The sequence below is a fragment of the Erythrolamprus reginae genome, chromosome 1 (assembly GCF_031021105.1).
Source record: "Erythrolamprus reginae isolate rEryReg1 chromosome 1, rEryReg1.hap1, whole genome shotgun sequence".
NCBI lineage: Eukaryota > Metazoa > Chordata > Lepidosauria > Squamata > Dipsadidae > Erythrolamprus > Erythrolamprus reginae.
In genome coordinates this window covers 170,214,483-170,236,323 of record NC_091950.1, presented here as the reverse complement: position 1 = coordinate 170,236,323, position 21,841 = coordinate 170,214,483, and the positions used below count along the sequence as shown (strand labels likewise).

The window sequence follows — 21,841 nt, the reverse complement described above, 5'->3', positions numbered from 1 at the left end:
TTTTACTCTAATTCAGGGGTGTCAAACTCAAGACCTCCAGGCCATATATGGCATGTGGGGTGCTTACATCTGGTCCATAGATTTGGCATATAAATATCAAAGGACCAGCCCATGGGGCCCAGGGATGTGTTAATGTATTCTTTTACTGTCAGTTCACTCTGAGATGCTCTGCATGGGTGGATGGGTATTGCACGCACATGCTAAAAAAGCCAAGATAGAGGTGCCTATGGTGCTGCTGAGAAACCTGGCTTGGGAGCATGGCAGGCTGGGTCACTGCCGGTTCCATCAACCCAGGCCACCAAGTTACTTACAGTTCTATAGAACAAGTCCTAACCGGTAGGAACCCACCTCTGATGGTGCCTCTGCTAGCCAAAACAGACCATGAAGGCCCCCAGTTTTTGGCTTCCATAGCCTTCTGCAGTATTCTGCTGGTGAAAAATGGACCATGGAGGGGGGTGGGGTCCAAGCACAGTCCGCCATAGCTCATTTTCAGCGAGCAGGGTGGTGCAAGAAATTCCTGTCCTCTCTATCCTCCCTGGCCAGCCCATAGACAACTACAATGCTGATCTGGGCCTCGAAAAAAATCCAATTTGACACTCCTGCTCTAATTGCCTCTAAATGTGACCAATGACACCCCCCCCCCCCGGGATGGAATATTTGTTCTTTTAATCAGAGGGAAAACTGTGGGAACCTTTAGAGTTGGTTTTCACTAGCTGTACTAATATGGTGTCTAATAATCCAATGAAGTTTATATTTTGGGGGGATGCATCACTTGGAACCCTGACAGCTTACAGATGTCTGAACATGCTTTCTCCTTCACACATCTCATCCAATTTAAATTCTTCATCAGTTTAGCTACTCTATGCATCTGGTGAAATGAGCTAGAGTTCATGGAAGATTATTTCTTTTAATAAAATCTGATTGTCTGAAAGCCTCCTTCAAACTCCTAATCATAGATGACTGTTCATAACAATTACTTTAAAATAAACAGAATTTTTTAAATGGCTTTGGATGCCAGATGTGTCACCATTTTGTTCCTGGTAGCATTCAATGAGTTATGTATATTTTCATTAGAAAAAATATTTCTAATCAATATAACAGATTAATGTTTTTCTTGTGAAGTATTCATAACTGGCATCCATGAAATACACATATGTGATGTTTATAATACAGGTAGTCTTTGACTTACAACCACTTCCTTAAGAGACCATTCAAAGTTACAATAGCACTGAAAAAAGTGCTGACCACTCTTTACATTTATAATCCATCAGAGTATCCCCATGATCACATGATCAAAATTCAGGCTCTTGGCAACTGGCATGTACTATGGTTGCAACATCCAGTGATTTGATTATTATTTGAAATCTTCCCAACAAACCAATGAAAAAAGCCAGGTTTACTCAATCACATGATTCTCTTAGCAATTGCCATAATTCATTTAACAATCATGAGGGAAAAAAACATACAACTTACTTAACAAGTGCCTTATTTAATAACTTAGAACAGTGATGGCGAACCTATGGCATGGGTGCCACAGGTGGCACACGGAACCATATCTGCTGGCACATGAGCTGTTGCTGTAGCTCAGCTCCAATGTGTGTGTATGTGCTGGCCAGCTGATTTTTGGCTTGCACAGAGGCTCTGGGAGGGCGTTTTTAGCTTCCAGGGAGCTTCTGGAGGGATGAGGAGGGCATTTTTACCCTCCCCTGGTTCCAGGGAAGCTTTTGGAGCCTGGGGAGAGTGAAACACGAGCCTACTGGGCCCACCAGAAGTTGGGAAACAGGCCATTTCCGGCCTCCAGAAGGCCTATGGGGGGGCAGAGGAAGTGGTTTTCGCTTGCCCCAGGCATTGAATTATGGGTGTAGGTACTCGCGCATGCATGATAGCATGTGTACAAGCTCTTTTGGCACCTGAGGGGAAAAAAGGTTCACACTCACTGACTTAGAACATAGAAAAATAGAATTGGAAGGGACCACTAGGACTCCAAGATCCCCTCACGGTTACTACTACTTAGTGAGGTATCACCTAGTGTGTGCCTGTGCATTTTTGGGGAGCAGGGGTTGCCTAAAAGTAGAACCTTACTTTTTTTCACCATTGAATTTCATTTTTTTAGATAGCGCCCAATTCTCTAATCTGTCAAGATCCTTCTGTATCCTAGGGCTATCTTCTGGAGTATTCCTGCCAAATGGTTTAGTCTAGTGCCAACTCTGGTCAGAAGTCTAGGACTAATTATAATTATGCCCACTTGCTCCCTTGCCCCTGTCAAAGGAAACTAAACTAATAGCTCTAATAACATTTCTAAAAAGTAGAAATGATACTTGTGTAAACTGCACTTAATTAAAACCAAGTTACAAACTTACTTTACTTAGTTATTTTTATACCAGAGAATGAAGGCAGTTTAGATGAATTTTCCAGTATTATGGGAATTTACTGCACTGTATTTGGGAAACTACAGTGAATGTGGTATTAGGGAAATGTAAAGGGTAGAATGTGATTAAAGATATTGATTATCCTAGGAAATTAGGGCTTGTTTAAAATTCATATTGATCCCCAAAGCATAGCAATAGTTTTGAATAAATCTGAGACAAAGCTATACACCAAAAATCAATTTCATTTTTCTTCCTGTCATACTCACATGGCATTTTACTGATGTCATTGCTCAAACTATAATGAATAATTCACAATTAGTAATTAATAATAGAGAAGTGGAAAATGCTCTTAATGCACTTTAACTCAGTATTATTTAATGAAGACAGCAACAATAGTAATACAAATGTAGCTGAGATTTATTTCTGAGTAGGAATGTGTAAGATTGTGTGGCTACTCATACTAGACTGGCAGCAAAATGTCAATAGGAGAAACAAATAAGAGAAGAGGCTCCCAAATCAAATGTTTCATAGTTAAGATGTCATTGAAATAGAGACAGGAAAATATGATGGCAAGCAGTTATTAAAGGTTTGTAGGCATTGCTGCATAATTCATAAAGGGCTATGGAAAAAATATTTCACTTTAAGCAGCTGGATCTCCCATACAAAATAACATCCCAAATGTGGTATTTGAACAGCATTGTTCTGTAACCATGAAAATAGAATGTGGCTATCATCCAGCTTGTTATTCAATTATGCCCTCATAAAACTGTAGATCTATCAAAAGTCCAACTTACTTAGAGTGATTGCTCAGATATGTACGTGTACAGGAGGTTTGCTTCAAGAAAATATGATCAGTATACATGAACTTAACCCAAGAAATATCAAGGGATAAGACAAAAAGTTTGGCTCATCTTTACTGTCTTTGGTCGAAGAGGGAGGTAAGAAGAAATGCTATCAGGCTTTCAACCATCTCCTACTGTAGCATAGATCGATAAAGTAAATATCTCAAATTTCCTGTGGTGTCTGTCTCCTGACTTGGTCAAACTCAAAAAGGATGGCATCAATCCTGAAACTTGCCTGCTTGCTTTCTATTTGGAGAGGCAGGGGACCATTCTTTTGATCAAGAAGGTGGCTTCTGATCCTCAGAACACCCTGCTGGGCACTGAACAGCTTGCTAAAACATTATAACAACATCGCCACCACAAGGATTTATGAAAACAAATCTACCCAATCCCAGAGTTGCAATTAGAGCAGCGTAAGCCATGGTGGCACAGTTGTTAGAATGCAGTATTGCAGGCTACTTCTGCAGGCTGCCAGCAATTTGATTCTGACTGGCTCAAGGTTGATTCAGTCTTCCTTCCTTCCGAGATTGGTAAAATGAGGACCCAAATTATTGGGGACAATATGCTAACTCTGTAAACTGCTTAGAGAGGGCTGTAAAGTACTGTGAAGTGGTATATAAATCTAAGAGCTATTGCTATTGCTCTTTGAGGCAAGCTTTAATAGAAATAGCAGAGCAGCCAGCAACTTAGCTAATTTCTGTGCTTTCGTGGGAATTTGCCAGGGAAGCTCAGAGAAGTTCAAGTTCAAGTTCAAGTTCAAGTTCTATTTATTTATTTATTTATTTATTTATTTATTTATTTATTTATTTATTTATTTATTTATTTATTTATTTATTTATTTATTTATTATTTATTTATTTATTTATTATTTATTTATTTATTTATTTATTTATTTATTTATTTATTATATTTGTATGCCTGACTTATAACTCTTTATGGAAGGTCAACTAGCAGGATTTCATAAAGAACTCACCAAAATGAATTTTGTTTTGAGTTTTCAAAAAGAAAGCCATTTCTCTTTTCTGTAGCTCCTTTTTTATAGTAGTTCTGAGTATAGTAGTTTACTATAGTTTACTGAGTATAGCCATTCCTTCTCTCAATACTGATGATTCAATCAGTCTCTGCTTTACTGAAATCCCTAATAAACAAAGTAATTTTTATTGATAGCCGACAATTCTATCTGTATGTGTCACATGTTTTTTTTGCTGAATTTGAAAATTAAGGGAGCGCTCGGAGCGGCTAGCAGCCGGATTGCCAGCGCCGCTGCAGCCACCGCTGTGGGAAGAGCCGCGCCCCAAGAAAGCCGGAGAGAAGGACGGATCGGGCGGGCAGGGACAGCCACAAGTGGAAGCCTCAGCCCTGGAGCTCCCACTTGCAGAAGCCGCCCCTCCCCCCGGCTATTGCCCGCCGCCCCCACCGCCGCTATTAGCGAGGAGAAGCCATGCGTGCGAGGGGGCTGACTTTCAAAACAACCTTTGCCGGGCTCCTGCGGGAGGGTGCCAATAGCAGCGGCGGCGGCAGGCAATAGCCGGGGGGCGGCTTCTGCAAGTGGGAGCTCCAGGGCTGAAGCCTCAGCCCTGGAGCTCTCACTTGCAGGAGCCGCCTCACGGCACACCAGTTGAAGAACACTGCTCTAGGCTACAGTATCCAATCCCTTCACCTCTGTACCAGGGAAGGGTTACATATTTTTGTGTCGAATCATCCTGGTGTATTGAAGGAACATCACAGCTCCTTATTTGCCTCTCGGCCCAACCCAGGGCCATTTCCAAGGCAGTTAATTTTTATTGATAGCCGACAATTTTTTGCTGAATTTGAAAATTAAGGAAGACTAGGATAGATCTATTTTGGTCTTATTTTGGCCTTATCAGCTAGCCATACCTATAGGGACTTGAACCTGCAACCTTTGCCTTGTAAGGCAGAGAATTATCCTCTAGGCTACAGTATCCAATCCCTTCAGCTCTGCACCAGGGAAGGGTTACATATTTTTGTGTCAAATTTTCATATATTACTTATTAAAAGGATGTAAATAATTAATTGGGTTTACTAATTCAGTTTATTAAGGTGTTGAATTCGGAATTTTATTAGTTGGTTGGGGGGTTTTTTGCTTTCTTTTCCCCTTTGAATTTGATATTAGACGTATTTAGGGGTTTTGTTTAGGTTCACTTTTCTTCTTTTTAATTTTAAAGGGAATTTCCTATTGATTTTTTTTTTTGGAACTATACATTTAAATTGAGTCAAAGGAGATATGGAGAAAATTTGAGATAATAGAGCCTTATGGATTAGAGGTGTTTAAAATTAGAAACAACTTAAAAGATGTATTAGCTAATAGCCTTTTAATTTTATATAAGAAATCTGAGTAGCCATTTTGGTTCGGATGTTAAAAGCAATGGAGGTAGTATTGTATTTGGATTTGTATACCATAAGTTTAAAATTTTATTAATTGTATTGTAACTCGATGTGAATGGTATTTTAAACTACATTTCTGATTAGAGAGAAAAAAATCTTTGCTGAAAAATAAATGATGACACAATGTTATGATGTAATCACAAAAATGTCATAATTGCATACTTGTGCAACTGCCTAAGTTATAATATTTGTGATACATAGGAGAGGAAGGAGAAGAGATCAACTTTGACTGGGTAGGTTATTAAATTTCAGAAGACAGTGCTGGGTATATAGGCCAGTGATTGAAACAGCATATTTAGCTAGCTGTCAAATTACCTCTTTCATTGTAGACATAGAGATGTTCTTCATCTGTGATCTGCCAAACAGACTAAGCCCATAGTCAAGAATAGACAGTCTAAGAGCTTGCAGGTATGAAGATGGGTGTAGATTGAGCAAATTCTATCTTTAAATACTGCTGTAAAGGGATTCCAATTCTAGCAGTAAATGCAATTGTATCCTCAAGGCCAGCAACACCTGGAACTGTTCCATGGATCACAAATAGAATAAGCAAAATGGTACTTCTTCTCCACATCCCCCAAACCTCATAGAAACAATAACAGGGACTGTTCTTGTTGGTAGAAGCAATGGAAAAACAGTAGTTATTGAACCTTCAAAAGAGTTGGAAGAATCTTATTCCATTCCTGGTTTAAACTGAACTGTGTGGCATAACATTAGCATTCTGTTAAAAAACTAGTTTTCTCCATTTAAAAAAAAATACACTAAATAAAATAAGTGTATAAAATGAAATAAGTTAACCAGAGATTAAAATCCATTTTAAAGAGCCTGGGACACATTTTGTAAGTGCAAAAGAGTAAAAAAAACTGTATTGATTTTAGACCATCCAAATAAAACTACATCCTGAAAATTATTGAAATTTATTTCTGAATGTGGAGAAAAGAGCAATGCTTTTCTTGATGGTGTAGAATAGAGAAGGGGTCACTTGTTTCTTATTTCCCCCTCTCTATCCTTTTGTTCTTATGCACATAAAAGAGTTACTGCTGGACTAACTACTTCCTTTGGGAGTTGTTATGCTAATTATTCACAGTAATCTATTTAGTGGCTCTGGAAAGTTCTGTGTCTTTTGATAGATAGATATATAATTTATATTGCAGTACTTCTTGCCTCTTGTTCATGTCTCTGTTTTTGCTTTCTGTTTGTGTTTTTTTGCAAGTCAAATAGTTGTATGCTTGATAAAGTTTACTAAATAAACATCAAGCGCTTTTTTTGTTAGCTCTAATTAATTGTTTGCTTCCTCTGATGTGGACACGGGTTGATGGAAAGTGCACTGGGAGTTAAATGAGAAATTACAGTAATTTTCCAGCAGGAATGATGTTCTAAAAAAATAGGGGGAAAGTAAAGAATACAATTCAAAAGACAAATCTGAAAATAGTTGACTGGGTTCATACCTGACTAATGTTAGGTCAAAGTTCAGATTAGGTCAATTAGCTAAATTTATCACATCCAGATCAGCAACAGAACAGCAACAAATATTCATTCATTTTACATTGCCCAAAGCAATTAAAACAGTAAAAAGATGCCTATCAACTTTCTTCCTTAGCAGAATCAGTGAAAAATCCATGATTATAACCAGTGTCTAGAAAATAGATGCACCTAGCAGAACCATACCGTCTATTGCAGTTTATTAAGTGGACTTTTTGTACAGTAGAATGTTCAGAAACTCTTTAGGAAATGTTGAGGATACTTAAGATGCTGAGGAAGCTAAGATCAGCAGATTTACTACTCATTTCCCATTCTATACATTATGGCTGATCAAGTATTTGAACTTTTAGGGACTTAGAGTATGAAATAAGAACTTTCTCCAAGACATAGCAACCAAGAGTTTAAAATTTGGTTTTTTTGGAATATGTGAGCTATGATTTCAAACTCTGACAGATCATTTGTGTAGTATGTTGTTTGTTTACCTGTTTATTCATGTCAGAAGCACCAGAATTAAAATAAGGCATGCTATGTGACATAAATTTAAAATATAAACTACAAGATTAAGACATGTGCAAATTGAGTAGATGTTGGTCAGAAAGCAACATTGTCTTCTGTCACACTGCCATGAGGTCTTCAAGTGTGCACTGATCAGGGCACAAAGGGCAGTTATACATATGTGTTGTTTTCAGCACGTCATCACAACTACAAAGAGCAGAAACCATTGGATAGCCTCATTTATTCAGAGTGTCTCTAAATAATGTTGCATTCCTATGCAGTCTATTCAACGATTCCCATACTTCCCATCTTTCTTCAGACCCAGGTGCCAGCTCCTCTGTAGGTTCCATCCAGTGTTCGTTCTTTGTAGCTTTCCATAGGTCTACTCTGCTTTCAAATTCTTCAAAGTCTTCCATTGACCTAGGAAGTTTTCTGTGGATTTTAATCTCTGATTAACTTATTTCATTTATTTTTAGTGTATGGCATGTGTTAGCCAGGAATCACCAAGGTGGCTGACTGCCTTTGTGAAAGAATTTTTTTTCAGGCATTGGTATCTTTACCCATGGAATGTCTAAATGTTGGTAGGCAATTGGGGGAGGGTCCTTTCTTGTCCCTCCTCAGTTTATTCACTCACGGGAATCAAGCTGCTGAGCTGTCAACTCAGCAGAGTGTAGAACCAGCATCTTTCCACATGAGCCAATGCGGCCCCAATGATGAACTAGTTGTAGAGAGGTTACTGTACAAATAATAATAATAATAATAATAATAATAATAATAATAATAATAATAATAATTTATTGGATTTGTATGCCGCCCCTCTCCGTAGACTCGAGGCGGCTAACAACAATGATAAAAATAGCATGTGACAATCCAATAATAAAACAATTAAAAACCCTTATTATAAAACCAAACATACACACAGACATACCATGCATAACTTGTAATGGCCTAGGGGGAAGGAATATCTCAACTCCCCCATGCCTGGTGGTATAAATGAGTCTTGAGTAGTTTACGAAAGTCAGGGAGGGTGGGGGCAATTCTAATCTCCGGGGGGAGTTGGTTCTAGAGGGCTGGGGCCACCACAGAGAAGGCTCTTCCCCTGGGGCTTGCCAAACGACATTGTTTAGTCGACGGGACCCGGAGAAGGCCAACTCTGTGGGACCTTATCGGCTGTGCAGAACGCAGCCGCAAGAGCCATTGTGGGGCTTCTAAGTAGTTGATGATTTGAACGTCTCTCTGTAGGCTGCTACTTCTTGCAAATAAGAGGTTTGGCAATTCTGGCTAGTAGGTATATCTTATCTAAAGTGATAGGTTTAAGCCATCCAGTCATAATTCTGCTAGCTTCATTTGAGAACAACATCTACTTTCCAGGCATGTGCTCACTTATAGCAGATTGGGCAGGTATATTTGCCTGATGAGTAACAAAGAGCTAGTTTTGTTGTCTTAAGGCATCCAAGATAGAGCTCATTAATTTTCTGAGGATGTTATTTTGTCCACTGACCTTTATTTTAGTGTTGGTTTATTTTAGCGTTAGTATTTTAGTGTAGCACATTCTTTCCCCCCCTTCTTTTAAGCATTTAATAGAACCCTAATTGAACACAAGTAAAGAAGTGTTTTTTAACTGATTTATGCAAATGTTGCAAAAGTGAATAGGTTATTTTTATTTGTTAATTAACTTTTCTTTCTTTGGCCTCTCCTTTTGTTTTTAGAATCTAATGATCTTCCACCTCTACTGTTGATTGCAAACTCGGACACTATTGATGTCCTATATGTAAATGGAACGAGAACATCCACCTTTGGATTTTTGAGAGGAAGTGGAATTCAGACGCTGGATTATATACACAATAAGAACACAATCTGTTGGATAGAATCAAGTGAATCTTCAACTCAGTTAAAATGCATTGAGACATCAAAAACTGAAAAGCTGACTGATGAATGGATAATTAGCACCATTCCTAATCTTCATAGTAAGTACAGTATTGTAAGTCTGAAAAAGTGACATTTTTCTAACAAAATTATAAGAATGTTTTACAAATTAATGATATTTTATTAATTGCATGAATAAAATAACACATTTTTAGCATATTATGAAGTAAATTCTTAACTGATCCTGTTTATGTTGCTTTTGGAGGTACAGATTTTGAAAAAGCTTTAAACATTCTGTCCCATTTATCATTAGATTTTGATCCTGACTTTTGTTCAGGATCCTCAATGCTTCCTGCTCTCATTTTTCCTTGTAATAACAACCCTAATAGTGTTGGTTATGACTTATAAAGCCCTACATGGCATTGGATCAGATTACTTATGGGACCAACTCCTGCCCCCTGACCAATGAAGGTTATGTATGTTTGTGGTCTGAGTGGGAATGCCTGATTTTTAATAATTGGGGATTTTAGATTAATTGGATTTAGGACATTGTATTCTATTCTTTTTTTATATGCTGTAAGTTGCCCTGAGTCCTCGGAGAGGGGCAGAACATAAAAATGAATGAGTGAGTGAGTGAGTGAGTGAGTGAGTGAGTGAGTAAATAAATAAATAAATAAATAACAACAACCAACCAATAACCCTAATAACCCTACAAGGTAATCTTTGGCTGAGATAGATTATGAATTTTCATAATTGAAAATGGACTTCAGTGTGCGTTTCTTCCGTGCCAGTCTAATTTTTATATACAATAGAAATTTATATAGTAGTAATAGAAAGAAAAACCTAACGAGACAGTGAAGAGGATTATTATTTATTAATTTAAGCCTGTGGATGCTGCCCATTTAAGCCAACTTTTCCTCAGCCAGCTTGCCCTTCATTAACATCATGCACACATATATCTACAGCACTTAATAATAATAATAATTAATAATTTATTAGATTTGTATGCCGCCCCTCTCCGAAGACTCGGGGCGGCTCACAACAAGCGATAAAACAATATTGTACAGGCACAAATCTAATATTAAGAAAAAACTAAAAACCCTATCAATTTAAAAAACCAAACAGCACATACATACCAAACATAAATTATAATAAGCCTGGGGGAAAGGTGTCTCAAATCCCCCATGCCTGGCGGTATAGATGGGTCTTAAGTAGTTTACGGAAGATAAGGAGGGTGGGAGCAGTTCTAATCTCTGGGGGGAGTTGATTCCAGAGGGCCGGGGCCGCCACAGAGAAGGCTCTTCCCCTGGGGCCTGCCAGACGACATTGTTTAGTCGACGGGACCCGGAGAAGGCCAACTCTGTGGGACCTTATCAGCCGCTGGGATTCGTGCGGTAGTACGCGGTTCTGGAGGTATTCTGGTCCAATGCCATGTAGGGCTTTAAAGGTCATGACCAACACTTTGAATTGTGACCGGAAACTGATCGTCAGCCAATGCAGGCCACGGAGTGTTGTAGAAACGTGGGCGAATCTGGAAAGCCCCACGATGGCTCTCGCGGCTGCGTTCTGCACGATCTGAAGTTTCCGAACACTTTTCAGAGGTAGCCCCATGTAGAGAGCGTTGCAGTAATCGAACCTCGAGGTGATAAGGGCATGAGTGACTGTGAGCAATGACTCCCTGTCCAAATAGGGCCGCAACTGGTATACCAGGCGAACCTGGGCAAACGCCCTCCTCGCCACAACCGAAAGATGATGTTCCAATGTCAGCTGTGGGTCGAGGAGGACGCCCAAGTTGCGCACCCTCTCTGAGGGGGTCAGTAGTTCCCCCCCCAGGGTAATGGACGGACAGATGGAATTGTCCTTGGGAGGCAACACCCACAGCCACTCCGTCTTGTCTGGATTGAGTTTGTGTTTGTTGACACCCATCCAGTCCCCAACAGCCTCCAGGCACCGGCACATCACTTCCACTGCTTCGCTGACTGGACATGGGGTGGAGATGTACAACTGGGTATCATCCGCATATTGATGATACCTCACCCCATGCCCTTGGATGATCTCACCCAGTGGTTTCATGTAGATATTAAATAGCAGGTGGGAAAAGGACCGACCCCTGAGGTACCCCACAAGGGAGAAACCTAGAGGTCGACCTCTGACCCCCCCACTAACACCGACTGCGACTTAGCATTGATTAATGATGAAAATTAGAAAAGACAGTAGCAGCCAGGTTGGTTAGACATTCCTGTGTGGCATATATGGTTAAAAATGGATGGAATAAAATATCTTTGCAGAATCTGGGGGGTATTAATGCTAGGAAAAAGATATGCCCATATACACTGAAGTGTGACATGTTCTCCAGAAGGATTACACGGATCTGTTGCTTGATTTGGAAATTATAATTTCATTTCGATGACGTTTATACATACATCTTTTTTACAGCCCTACAGTACAGCAGCACTAATTCATATTCAGTAATATTTTACAGTCAGCTACCCTGGATTTTTTTACAAATCCCCACATCAAAACAACTTACCTTAGGTGCTGCCAGAATATGAAAGTAACATTTAATACAGCACAAATACTTAAGGAAAATGGTTTGGTTGAGATCGGCAAATGTGGGATTAATTAGGGTAGATTCTAGGGGTGACACCAAAATATAATTTTAAATATTTTATTTAACTATATATTACATTTTTTGTATTTTATTCCAATTTCATTTTAAACTGTACTTTATTCCAATTTCATTTTAAATTGTATTTTATTCAATTCCATTTAAAAAAATTTTAAATGGAATTTTTTGTGTTTGGAACTTTGTACTTTGATATGGCCCAAAGGCTAATCAATTAACTAAAAATACGAGTATTAGTCTAGTTAAGTATCCTTATTCTGTACTTCAGGGGTGTCAAACTTGCGGCATCATGGCAGCATCATGTGACATATCAGGACTTTTTTCCACCTTTATTAAACTGGCCCTGGGCATGGCCAGTGCGTGACCCATCCGGGCCATGAGTTTGACAGCCCTGCTCTACTTATTCAATTGCATTGTGTTTGTTTGACATTATTTTATTACTGTCAACCCTTATCTCTAAGCCAGTACAGTGGTACCTCATCTTATGAACTTAATTCGTTCTGTGATGAGGTTCGTAAGGTGAAAAGTTTGTAATATGAAACAATGTTTCCCATAGGAATCAATGTAAAAGCGAATAATGCGTGCAAGCCCAAAACTCACCCCTTTTCCTTATGCCGCTGCAAATCCCTGCCTCCGGACTTATGTTGCCAGCTGAAGTGTCCGTTCTTGTGCTGCTGGGATTTCCCTGAGGCTCCCCTCCCTGGGAAACTCCCTGCAGTGCAAGAATGGGCACTTCACTGGCAACGGAAGTCCAGAAGTGGGGTTTTCCAGAGAGAGGAGCCTTCGGCTGGCAACAGAAGTCCGGAGGCGGGGTATCCCAGCGGCGGGGGCTTGGGTTTGTAAAGTGAAAATAGTTCAGAAGAAGAGGCAAAAAAATCTTAAACACCGGGTTCTTATCGCGAAAAGTTCGTTACATGAGGCGTTCGTAAGACGAGGTACCACTGTATTTCTCTATCTCCACAACTTTATGCTGCGCAGATTTCAGCTCCCAGAATTCCATCAGCCAGCAGGCTGGAGGAATTCTGGGAGTGGAGTTCTGCACAGCTTTAAGTTACGGAAGTTGGAAAAAACTGCAAAGTATCAAAACAATTTTTGAAGTAGCAGTGAACCTGATCTACACCCTTCACGGCAGTCTCCAAATTTCTGTAAGCTGTTTGGCTTTCTTTCCCTTCTTTGTATAAGGCAATGAATGTTGGCCTCACAGGACTCCTCAGTCTTTGGGCTCAAATAAGCTATTTGTCTCCATCCCACATGTACATAGAGAAGCTCAGCCATGGGTAGAGTCATAATCAATTGCAAAAAGAGTTGCTATGCTACATGCTTCCAGCAACCTGCAGAAACATTTTAATAAAGGAGGGGGGGAAAGATACCTTCCCTATGAATACATTATAAACACACACACCAAAGTAGAAAATGACCTACAATGATGTGGGGATTATTTGTATGTGGGAGAGAGGCTGTTTATGCACATACTTGTGGTTTGTAAATTTAACTTTCATGTTATTCTGTAGAGAGTAGAAATGAGGGAAATTCAGAGGTAGATAGATAGGGAGAAGGAGAGAGGGAGAAACACCCCCCCCCCCGCTCAATGGATAGGAGACTGAATTCATTTTTAAAGTCTGCTCAGCTTGAGGGACAACTGCATTCTTCTGATATTTCAAGGCCAGTCGAAATCAAAACGATTAGATTTTAGATGCTTCAGATTTATTGATGCCGGATTGAGGGGTGAAAACCAGGTGTAAATAGTGGCACAAGGAAGGTCTCTTGTGGTAGTCCCTTCTCTCTTTGTTTTGTTCTCCTCAAGCAAGGGTGGCTGTTCAGAACAATGTGCAAGGCCTATATCCGGTTTTGTTTTCTGCTACATTCTGGTCACATGATAACATTATGAGGACTTGGCAACTGGCCTGCATTTATAGCCATTGGCATGTTTACTTCCAGCTTTCTGAGGGGGGGAAATGTCTTTGCTTCAATATAGATTTGCTTACTGACCACAAAAATAAAATAAAATAAAATCAGGTACAGTCATGTGATTACCCATTTAACAACCAGTACAATTTACAATAATAAATCCAGGCTGATTCATGGTCATAAGTGGAGGACAACTGTAGTAACACTTGACTGGATCTGGCCTTTTAGCAATATAGCCAGGGGTGGGTTCTAACTTATCTTGGTGCCAGTTCGCTTCCTCCTGCAGCACATGGGTGTGCGTGCATTGTGCACCATGTGGCCGCACCACGTGAGAGTGCACACATTGTACACTTGCACATTCTCAATACCAAAAACCAAGATTCTTTGCATGCGCAGAAGCAAAAAACAGCTTCTGCACATGCACCAACCAGAGATCACTTCCAGTTTGGCGAGTGGGGGGAAATTCCTACTACCAGTTCTATATAACCAGTCCAAACTGGGAGCAACCCACCTCTGATTATAGTACATAGTCACGAGAGCCTGAAGAAAATTCTGAATGGTGTTTTAACTTTAATAGATCTATATGGATTTGTGGTTTCTTTCTTAATTTTTGTGGTTTCCTTCTTAATTTTTTTAAAAATAATAATTAGGATAATCAAAGAAGTTATGGTTAAGCATATGCTCACTATTTTATCAGGCTTCGTTAACAAAAGGAGCATAGAAGGCTGAGTTTTTAGAAAATGGAACATTTTCCTCCCAAAATAAATGTGATTGTGATCAGAGAATTTAAGTACTACATAGCCAGTTTTATGATCGTTTTTGTTTATTTTATTTTTATTTATTCAAATTTTTTATGACGCCCTTCTCCTTAGACTCAGGGTGGCTTACAACATGTTAGCAATAGCACTTTTTAACAGAGCCAGCATATTGCCCCCACAATCCGGGTCCTCATTTTACCCACCTCGGAAGGATGGAAAGCTGAGTCAACCTTAATCCGGTGATGAGATTTGAACCGCTGACCTGTAGATCTAGCAATCAGTGGCCTGCAGTTTTGCACTCTACCCACTGCGCCGCTTCGGCTCATATTTTAGACGTTAACTCGTTTTATATGCTTTCCATAATATAGTGTAAAGTAATGCTATAGGTCTATCATTTTCCCAAAGAACCTTTTTTTGAAAAGTAAGATAAATAGAACTACTTCAACTTGACATTTTTGCATTGTGAAGTTTTTTTTTTAAAAAAAAATTAAATGGAGCCACTGAGTTAGAACTTGTATTTGTAAAATGAAAAGTTAATTTAAAATGGAGCAAAATCATTTTTGGCATACTCAGATGTCTAGATAGATGTCTAGATAGATAGATAGATGTCTAGATAGATGTCTAGATAGATAGATGTCTAGATAGATGTCTAGATGTCTAGATGTCTAGATGTCTAGATGTCTAGATAGATAGATAGATAGATAGATAGATAGATAGATAGATAGATAGATAGATAGATAGATAGACAGACAGACATCTGTCTGTCTCTCTCTGTCTCTCTCTGTCTCTCTCTCTGTCTCTATCTATCTATCTAGACATCTATCTATCTACCTATATATATATATATATATATATATATATATATATATATATAGAGAGAGAGAGAGAGAGAGAGAATCATTTCAAGAACAAAGTCATTTACTGTTTGAAAGAAACATAAAAAGAGTAAGAGCAACAATCATATATGAAAAGGCTGGTGAATTCTGTCAGCTTGGGTAAAGTCTTCAGTTTATCAATATGTCATAGAACATCTGGGACACCATGTGATGCTCCCTGAACTCAGTCTGATGGCTCTGAAGTTGATCATAAGATGTCATTTTTTGTAGCCATCATTATATAAAAACTGTCAAGGCATATAAGCTAAAGTAATGAGGTAATTGGAAAAGATTTAAAATATCTGCCACTGCATTTGTTTCCATATAATAGACTGGAATTTCCTTCAGTCGCTCATTAGAATTAAAAGTCCAGTATTTGTTTCTATCCTTATCCATAGTAATAGAGGATAAAGCAAGAAAAATGTGCCCGCCTCTTTAATATAATTCTAGGTTTTCCATATTCCCAGAGAAAAATTGAATATGTGTATTTTTTTTCCCTTCTCTTTCTTTTTTTTAAAGAGTCATAGAGTTAATCCATATGATTCATTAACTGACATCTGAAAATGTTTAATAAAACAAAGAAAGCCCAGCCATGTAAAGCAAAGCTAAAATGAATGCAACTAGCTCATTTTTTAATCCTCAAACTTTCTCAATATTTGGTAAATTATACATATTCAAGCTAAATACAATGTATTCTTTTCTGGAATGGATGGAAGCTAAAAATAATATACAGTTAATTGGAAAATTATGCAAAGCAGAATTTTAAAAATCCATTTATATTAATTTATACTGTACACAAGCTCTTCTTAAGTATCACTTAAACACAAAGGTGTTTTTTTCAAGAGGCAACTGGACTTTCTTGTTTTTCCCTGAAGACATTTCACTTCTCATCCAGAAGCTTCTTCAGCTCCAGTTCTTAAACAAATGGTTCTTAAACCATCTGTTTTTCAAATAAAATTGTTGTTGTTACCAATCTAATCTCCAAAGGTAACATAACATGGAGATGTGAATTAAATGAATTGTTAGGTATATGTCAAAAAGAGGGATGGCATATGAATCAATCAAATCAATCAAATCAATCAAATCAATCAAATCATTTAAAAATAAATAAATAAGAAAGAAAGAAAGAAAGAAAGAAAGAAAGAAAGAAAGAAAGAAAGAAAGATATCAGGAACAGCATTTTATAAATCTCTCTCTCTCTTGAGATTCCTTAGCTTTCCAGGTCCATGATAATTAGACTATTACTAAAGAACTGGGACTGCTAAAGTTCAGAATCTTTCTAAGTCTCCAATCTCTAAGAAAGTGGCAGGGTAGTATACTTTGAATATTTAAAGCTAGGACTGTCGTTATCAAAAAAATTCTTGGAATCTATTTTCAGAACATTAAAGTAGCCATGATGTTTTCCAGATTCATAAGTCTGTTTCAGAAGCTGCTCTTAAGTGTTTCTGAAAGCATATGCATAAACAACCCCTTTGTTTTAATGTCTGTACGGAGGGGAACTGGGCAACATAATGACAAAGCAGTGATTGTGTCTATGCATGCATTAGGAAGCAGAAGAGACTTAGAAACTGTTTCTCACTTTCTTTCTTTTTTCTTTCTACCTTCATGAAATGTGTTGTTAGTAATTTTGTGGGGGGGGGGCGAGTTGGGGAAAGGACTTATAAATTTCTTCAACTGAAGCCAATTTTGAATGGTATGCAGTTTCAACCATTGTTAATTGAGATCCATTTTCTGTTATGTCCCCGCCCACACAAAGGGAATTGCCTGGATTGGTAGATAATGGCTAATCCTGATTGGCTGCGACAATCCGGTAGTGACAGCTGGGAGCTGGAAATTCTAGGGAAGCTTATTGGCCCTTTCCTCAGCCAGGGGGACATATATAAGGGTTTAAGTTGTTGTTATAGTTGCCTGTTGCGTGTTCCTTTCTGTTCTCAATAAAGTGTTGATTCCGACTGAACGGTGTCCAACTTTTCACTTTCTATAAGCCAGTGATTCTTAACCTTTGTATATAATACCATCTACTCATAGTGATTCTAGTTGCTCAGTTTTTCTAACGTTTTGATTCACAACATTAACTGCTGTTTTCTTTTCTCTTGGCATGTCTTCCTAAACATATATTTGTGTGTCTATCTGTGCATCCATATGTACAGTATGTTTATATATATATATAAACAATTACATTAAATAAATGCATATATTTAGTTAGTTAATTAAAGCATCAGAATGCCTCTACATGCAGGCACATGAAGCGGATTATTAAAATAAATATTGTCTTTCTTCACTGCAGTTTTCTAATGTGTTTTTACCTTGCCTCTTTCCTTGAGCTTCCTCCTTGTCCCCATTTTTGTTTTTAATTAGTCCAGCATTGTATCTTTTCATTGTTTACTTTAGTAGTCTGAAGTAGAAGGTTTTCATCCCCAGTTCTCAAATAATTAAAATAAACTGTGGACATTTGACTTACCAAAAATGAATGAAGGATTAATAGGGGTCTATTTTTGCTATCCAGAAATGTTTGTACATCTCTTTTGGGTTAGGGTTAGTTTTGGGGCAGTGTAAGTGTCTTTGGATGTTCTCCAATGTCGCCTCAACACACATTTCCAGTGCGCACTTCTCTGTCCTGAGGTAAGGTTGAGCAGGCTGGTGGAGGTATATATGCAGGGGTGGGATGCTGCCCAGATGGGGGAGGGGGAATGCAGTGGGGTAGCAAAAATGGAGCTCTACCTCAGAGCACCCAATTTGCACTGAAAGAAGTTGAAAGAAAATACAGGGCATCCTGCAGAAGCCACGCCCACAGTGTGGGAGTAAAAAGTTTGGTAGCCTTTCACTGAATGCATGGTTGAGGTTTCCCTCCTCTTTCTCCACCTCCTCCTCTTGTGCACACCCTCCCAGCCCTGCCACAGCTAGCCGGGGGTTGCAAGAGGAAGAGGGGAGGAGGAGGGAAGCTTCTGCTGCAGGTTACTCTCATTGTTCTTCCAGCCTGACTTTCCAAATGAAGAAAGAAAAAATAGTTGACAAAAAGTCCCAAAGAATACACACAGGGCTGCAGGGCTTTTCAAGAGTGAGAAGAGACACAGAGGCAGGGAGCAAGAAATAGACACACACAGAGAGAGAGAGGCAGAGAGAGAGAGATGTGGGACAAAGAAAGATAAAAAAGAGAGAAAGAGAAATGAGAGAGACATGAGATGGAGATAGAGAAAAAAAGAAAGAGAGATGAGTGAGAGAAAGATACAGAGAAAGAGTGAGTTAGACAGAGAGGGAAAAAGAAATGAGAGGGGAGGAGGGAGAGAGGAAGGGAGAGAGACAGACAGGGAGTTACCTATATCCCATAGAAAACATGGAGCCACAAAACCTGGGTAGGCATGACTGGGGGTCATGTGACTGGATGGGAGTGAGTGACATTGAGTTGGCTATGCCCACTCAGGTTTTGTGGCTCCCAGTATTTTGTTTTCTATGGAAAACAGGCTCAAGTGGTTCTTTGAGTGTTTAAGGTTGCCGACCCCTGCTCTAGAGTATATAGAAGATTTGATATTTAATTTCGAACTGGTATTTTGTGTTTTTGCTCCTTCTTTCTTTTTTCAGTAAGAACTTTAAAGAGGGGACAAATAACTAATAAGTATTCATATTGCTTTGGCTGGAATGACTTTTTTCCAAATAGTTGGTGCAGTTGGGACTATGTTCAGAGTGAATGGGAAAAGAAGCAACAGATGTCTTATTAATGATGTTATAATTGCCTATCTCATCTAGCATAATTCTATTCATACTTACCAATTGAGTGGTTTGCTCATTTTTTAAAAAGTAATGTATGATTTTAGGGATAGTGGATACCTTAGACATGACAATTTATACTGCAAAATGGGTTTCAAAATCACGTTTTAAATAGTGTGTGAGGGGAAAATCTTGTTTGCTTAGCCCCATCTGGTCTGGTACAGTAAAACTTAAGACAGAGAGAACGAGAAAGATTTAAAATGCTATGATATTTTTTTATGATCCTTGAGAAAGCCAAAACGAGGACCTAGAGTCACAAAATTAAAACATTCTACCTTTTCTCAAAGTCATTTCTTTAATAACTTTTCACCAGAAAATAAATCCATATTTTATTAAAATATTATATACAACTTTAAAATGGTAATTGGAAATTGCTTAACATCTTCATGAGATAATAGTAAAATATTATTAAAATAATGTATAATATATAAAATATTTATAATATGTATTAACTCTGAGGGACAGAAGTTAGATTTCCACCATCCACTTTGCCCTTCAATTATGATGCAGCAAAAAAGCAAATATAAAGTACATTGGGAAGGACAATGAAGAGAAAATTACACGAACAGTCCAAATATCATAGGTTAATATAATCATTACATATAATACCTTCAATGGTAGTTATTAATGTCGTCAAATGCTGGGTATTCCATAATAAATTTATTAATGCTAAATTATGCTTTAGATTAACAGTAAATAGCCAGTTTTGATTTGTAAAAATTGACAATGTAAAATCCAACTCTAAAAGCTACATTTGAAAATCCAAATAATTTAAACCTACTCGTAAAAACCCAAAACATTTAAAACCATTCAACCAACTTTTATCTCATCAAAGTCATAGTATTTGGCCAGAAGAAGGTATCAGCACTCAAAGACCCCAGGCATGCTGGCAAAGGTGTGTTTTTAAAACCTTTTGGAAGGCTGGGAGGCTAAGGGTGGTGCAAATCTCTGGGGAGAGTTGGTTCCAAACGACTGAAGTCACCACAGAGAAGGCCCTTCCCCTAGGGCCCACTTTTTGAATGCATCATTATTTATTTATTTATTTTGTCAAATACATATTGGTATTATACAAAGATATAACAATGTTTATATACATGATACTAGTAAGAGAGAAACATTAGGACAGGGGGCGTTAGGCACACTGGTGCACTTATGGACGCCCCTTATTGACCTCTTAGGAATTGGGTGAGGTCAACAGTGGATAGTCTAAGGGTAAATTTTGAGGGTTAGGTGATGATACTGCAGAGTCAGGTAGTGAGTTCCATGCATTAGCTCCTTGGTTACTAATGTATCTCTCTATAAAACTGCATTTATTAGTCAGCCTAGAAACCGAAGAAGTAGGAATCTATCAATAGGCTGTTAGACCTTTCACTAGGTGAAATGATATCTTATAGGGAAAAGTATTTGAAATGGGTTAACTTATGGAGTGTATCCAAAATTCAGAACTCGTGACTCCCGTGGAATTAAAATTGGCACAAAATAGTTTGACATAATACCAAATGTCATAAAATATTTATTGTGTTAATGTTTGAATGTACTACACCTGGGGTGTCAAACTCATGTCACAGTGGCATCATGTGACATATCAGGACTTTTCCCTCCTTCATTAAACCAGGCTTGGGCGTGGACAGCATGTGATGCATCTATCTCGCAGGCTGGGAGGTAGGCAGCCCTGTACTACACAATTCAACATGGGCTACTGTATTTTTAAAGCAAATATATCCCTGAATGTATTCCAGCTTTTCCAGTGAAGGCAGTATATTAGAAGCTCTGCCATTGTTGAAGGCATTGAGGAATCTGCTAAGGAAATATCTCTGAAATAACTGACTGATGTTCATGGCCTGTAGTTTATTACAAATTTGTAGTCATTTTAAAGTACTATGCAAAATTTAACTGAGATATATGATTCTTTTTCTTTGGATCTTGCCTAAGCATGGTGACAAAAAAGTCAGCTGTTGAATGAATGAATGAATGAATGAATGAATGAATGAATAAATAAATAAATATGAATGCACGAATGAACAAATGAATATGAATGAGTATGAATAAACGACTGAATGAAAATGGATGAATGAACAAATGAAAATAATGAAAATGAATGAATAATATGTCAGGTTTAAATACATGGCATGCCTTATCTCAAATAAAAATATTCATTGACAAAATTTTAAAATATACAAAGCAGGAAACAAGCTAGAATGCACACATTTGAGTTAACTTAACTTGGAATTGTTTCTTTTCATTTGCTTGCTGGCCCAAATGTCAAAACAATAATGCAAAAACCTACAATGTTTAATCTAATGTACTTTTATTCTATTATCTTTTTTGTTTGCATTCATGGGCAGGTATGGAAACAACATTACAAATATAAGTAGAGCAGTAATAGTATTTAGATCTTTTCTTCTAATTAGGAATATTTATTATAGCTTCTGGGTTCATAAGACAGAACATT

General features: G+C 38.2%; 1 protein-coding gene across 1 annotated transcript in view; it reads left to right on the top strand.

The window, feature by feature from the left end:
• LRP1B (LDL receptor related protein 1B) overlaps positions 1 to 21,841 on the top strand; it is a 1,143,506-nt gene that overhangs the window by 613,845 nt on the left and 507,820 nt on the right. Inside the window, exon 6 of the mRNA XM_070731453.1 lies at positions 9,301 to 9,558. Within this exon, the coding sequence (XP_070587554.1) occupies positions 9,301 to 9,558 (258 nt within the window). The remainder of the gene's footprint in view (positions 1 to 9,300; positions 9,559 to 21,841) is intronic.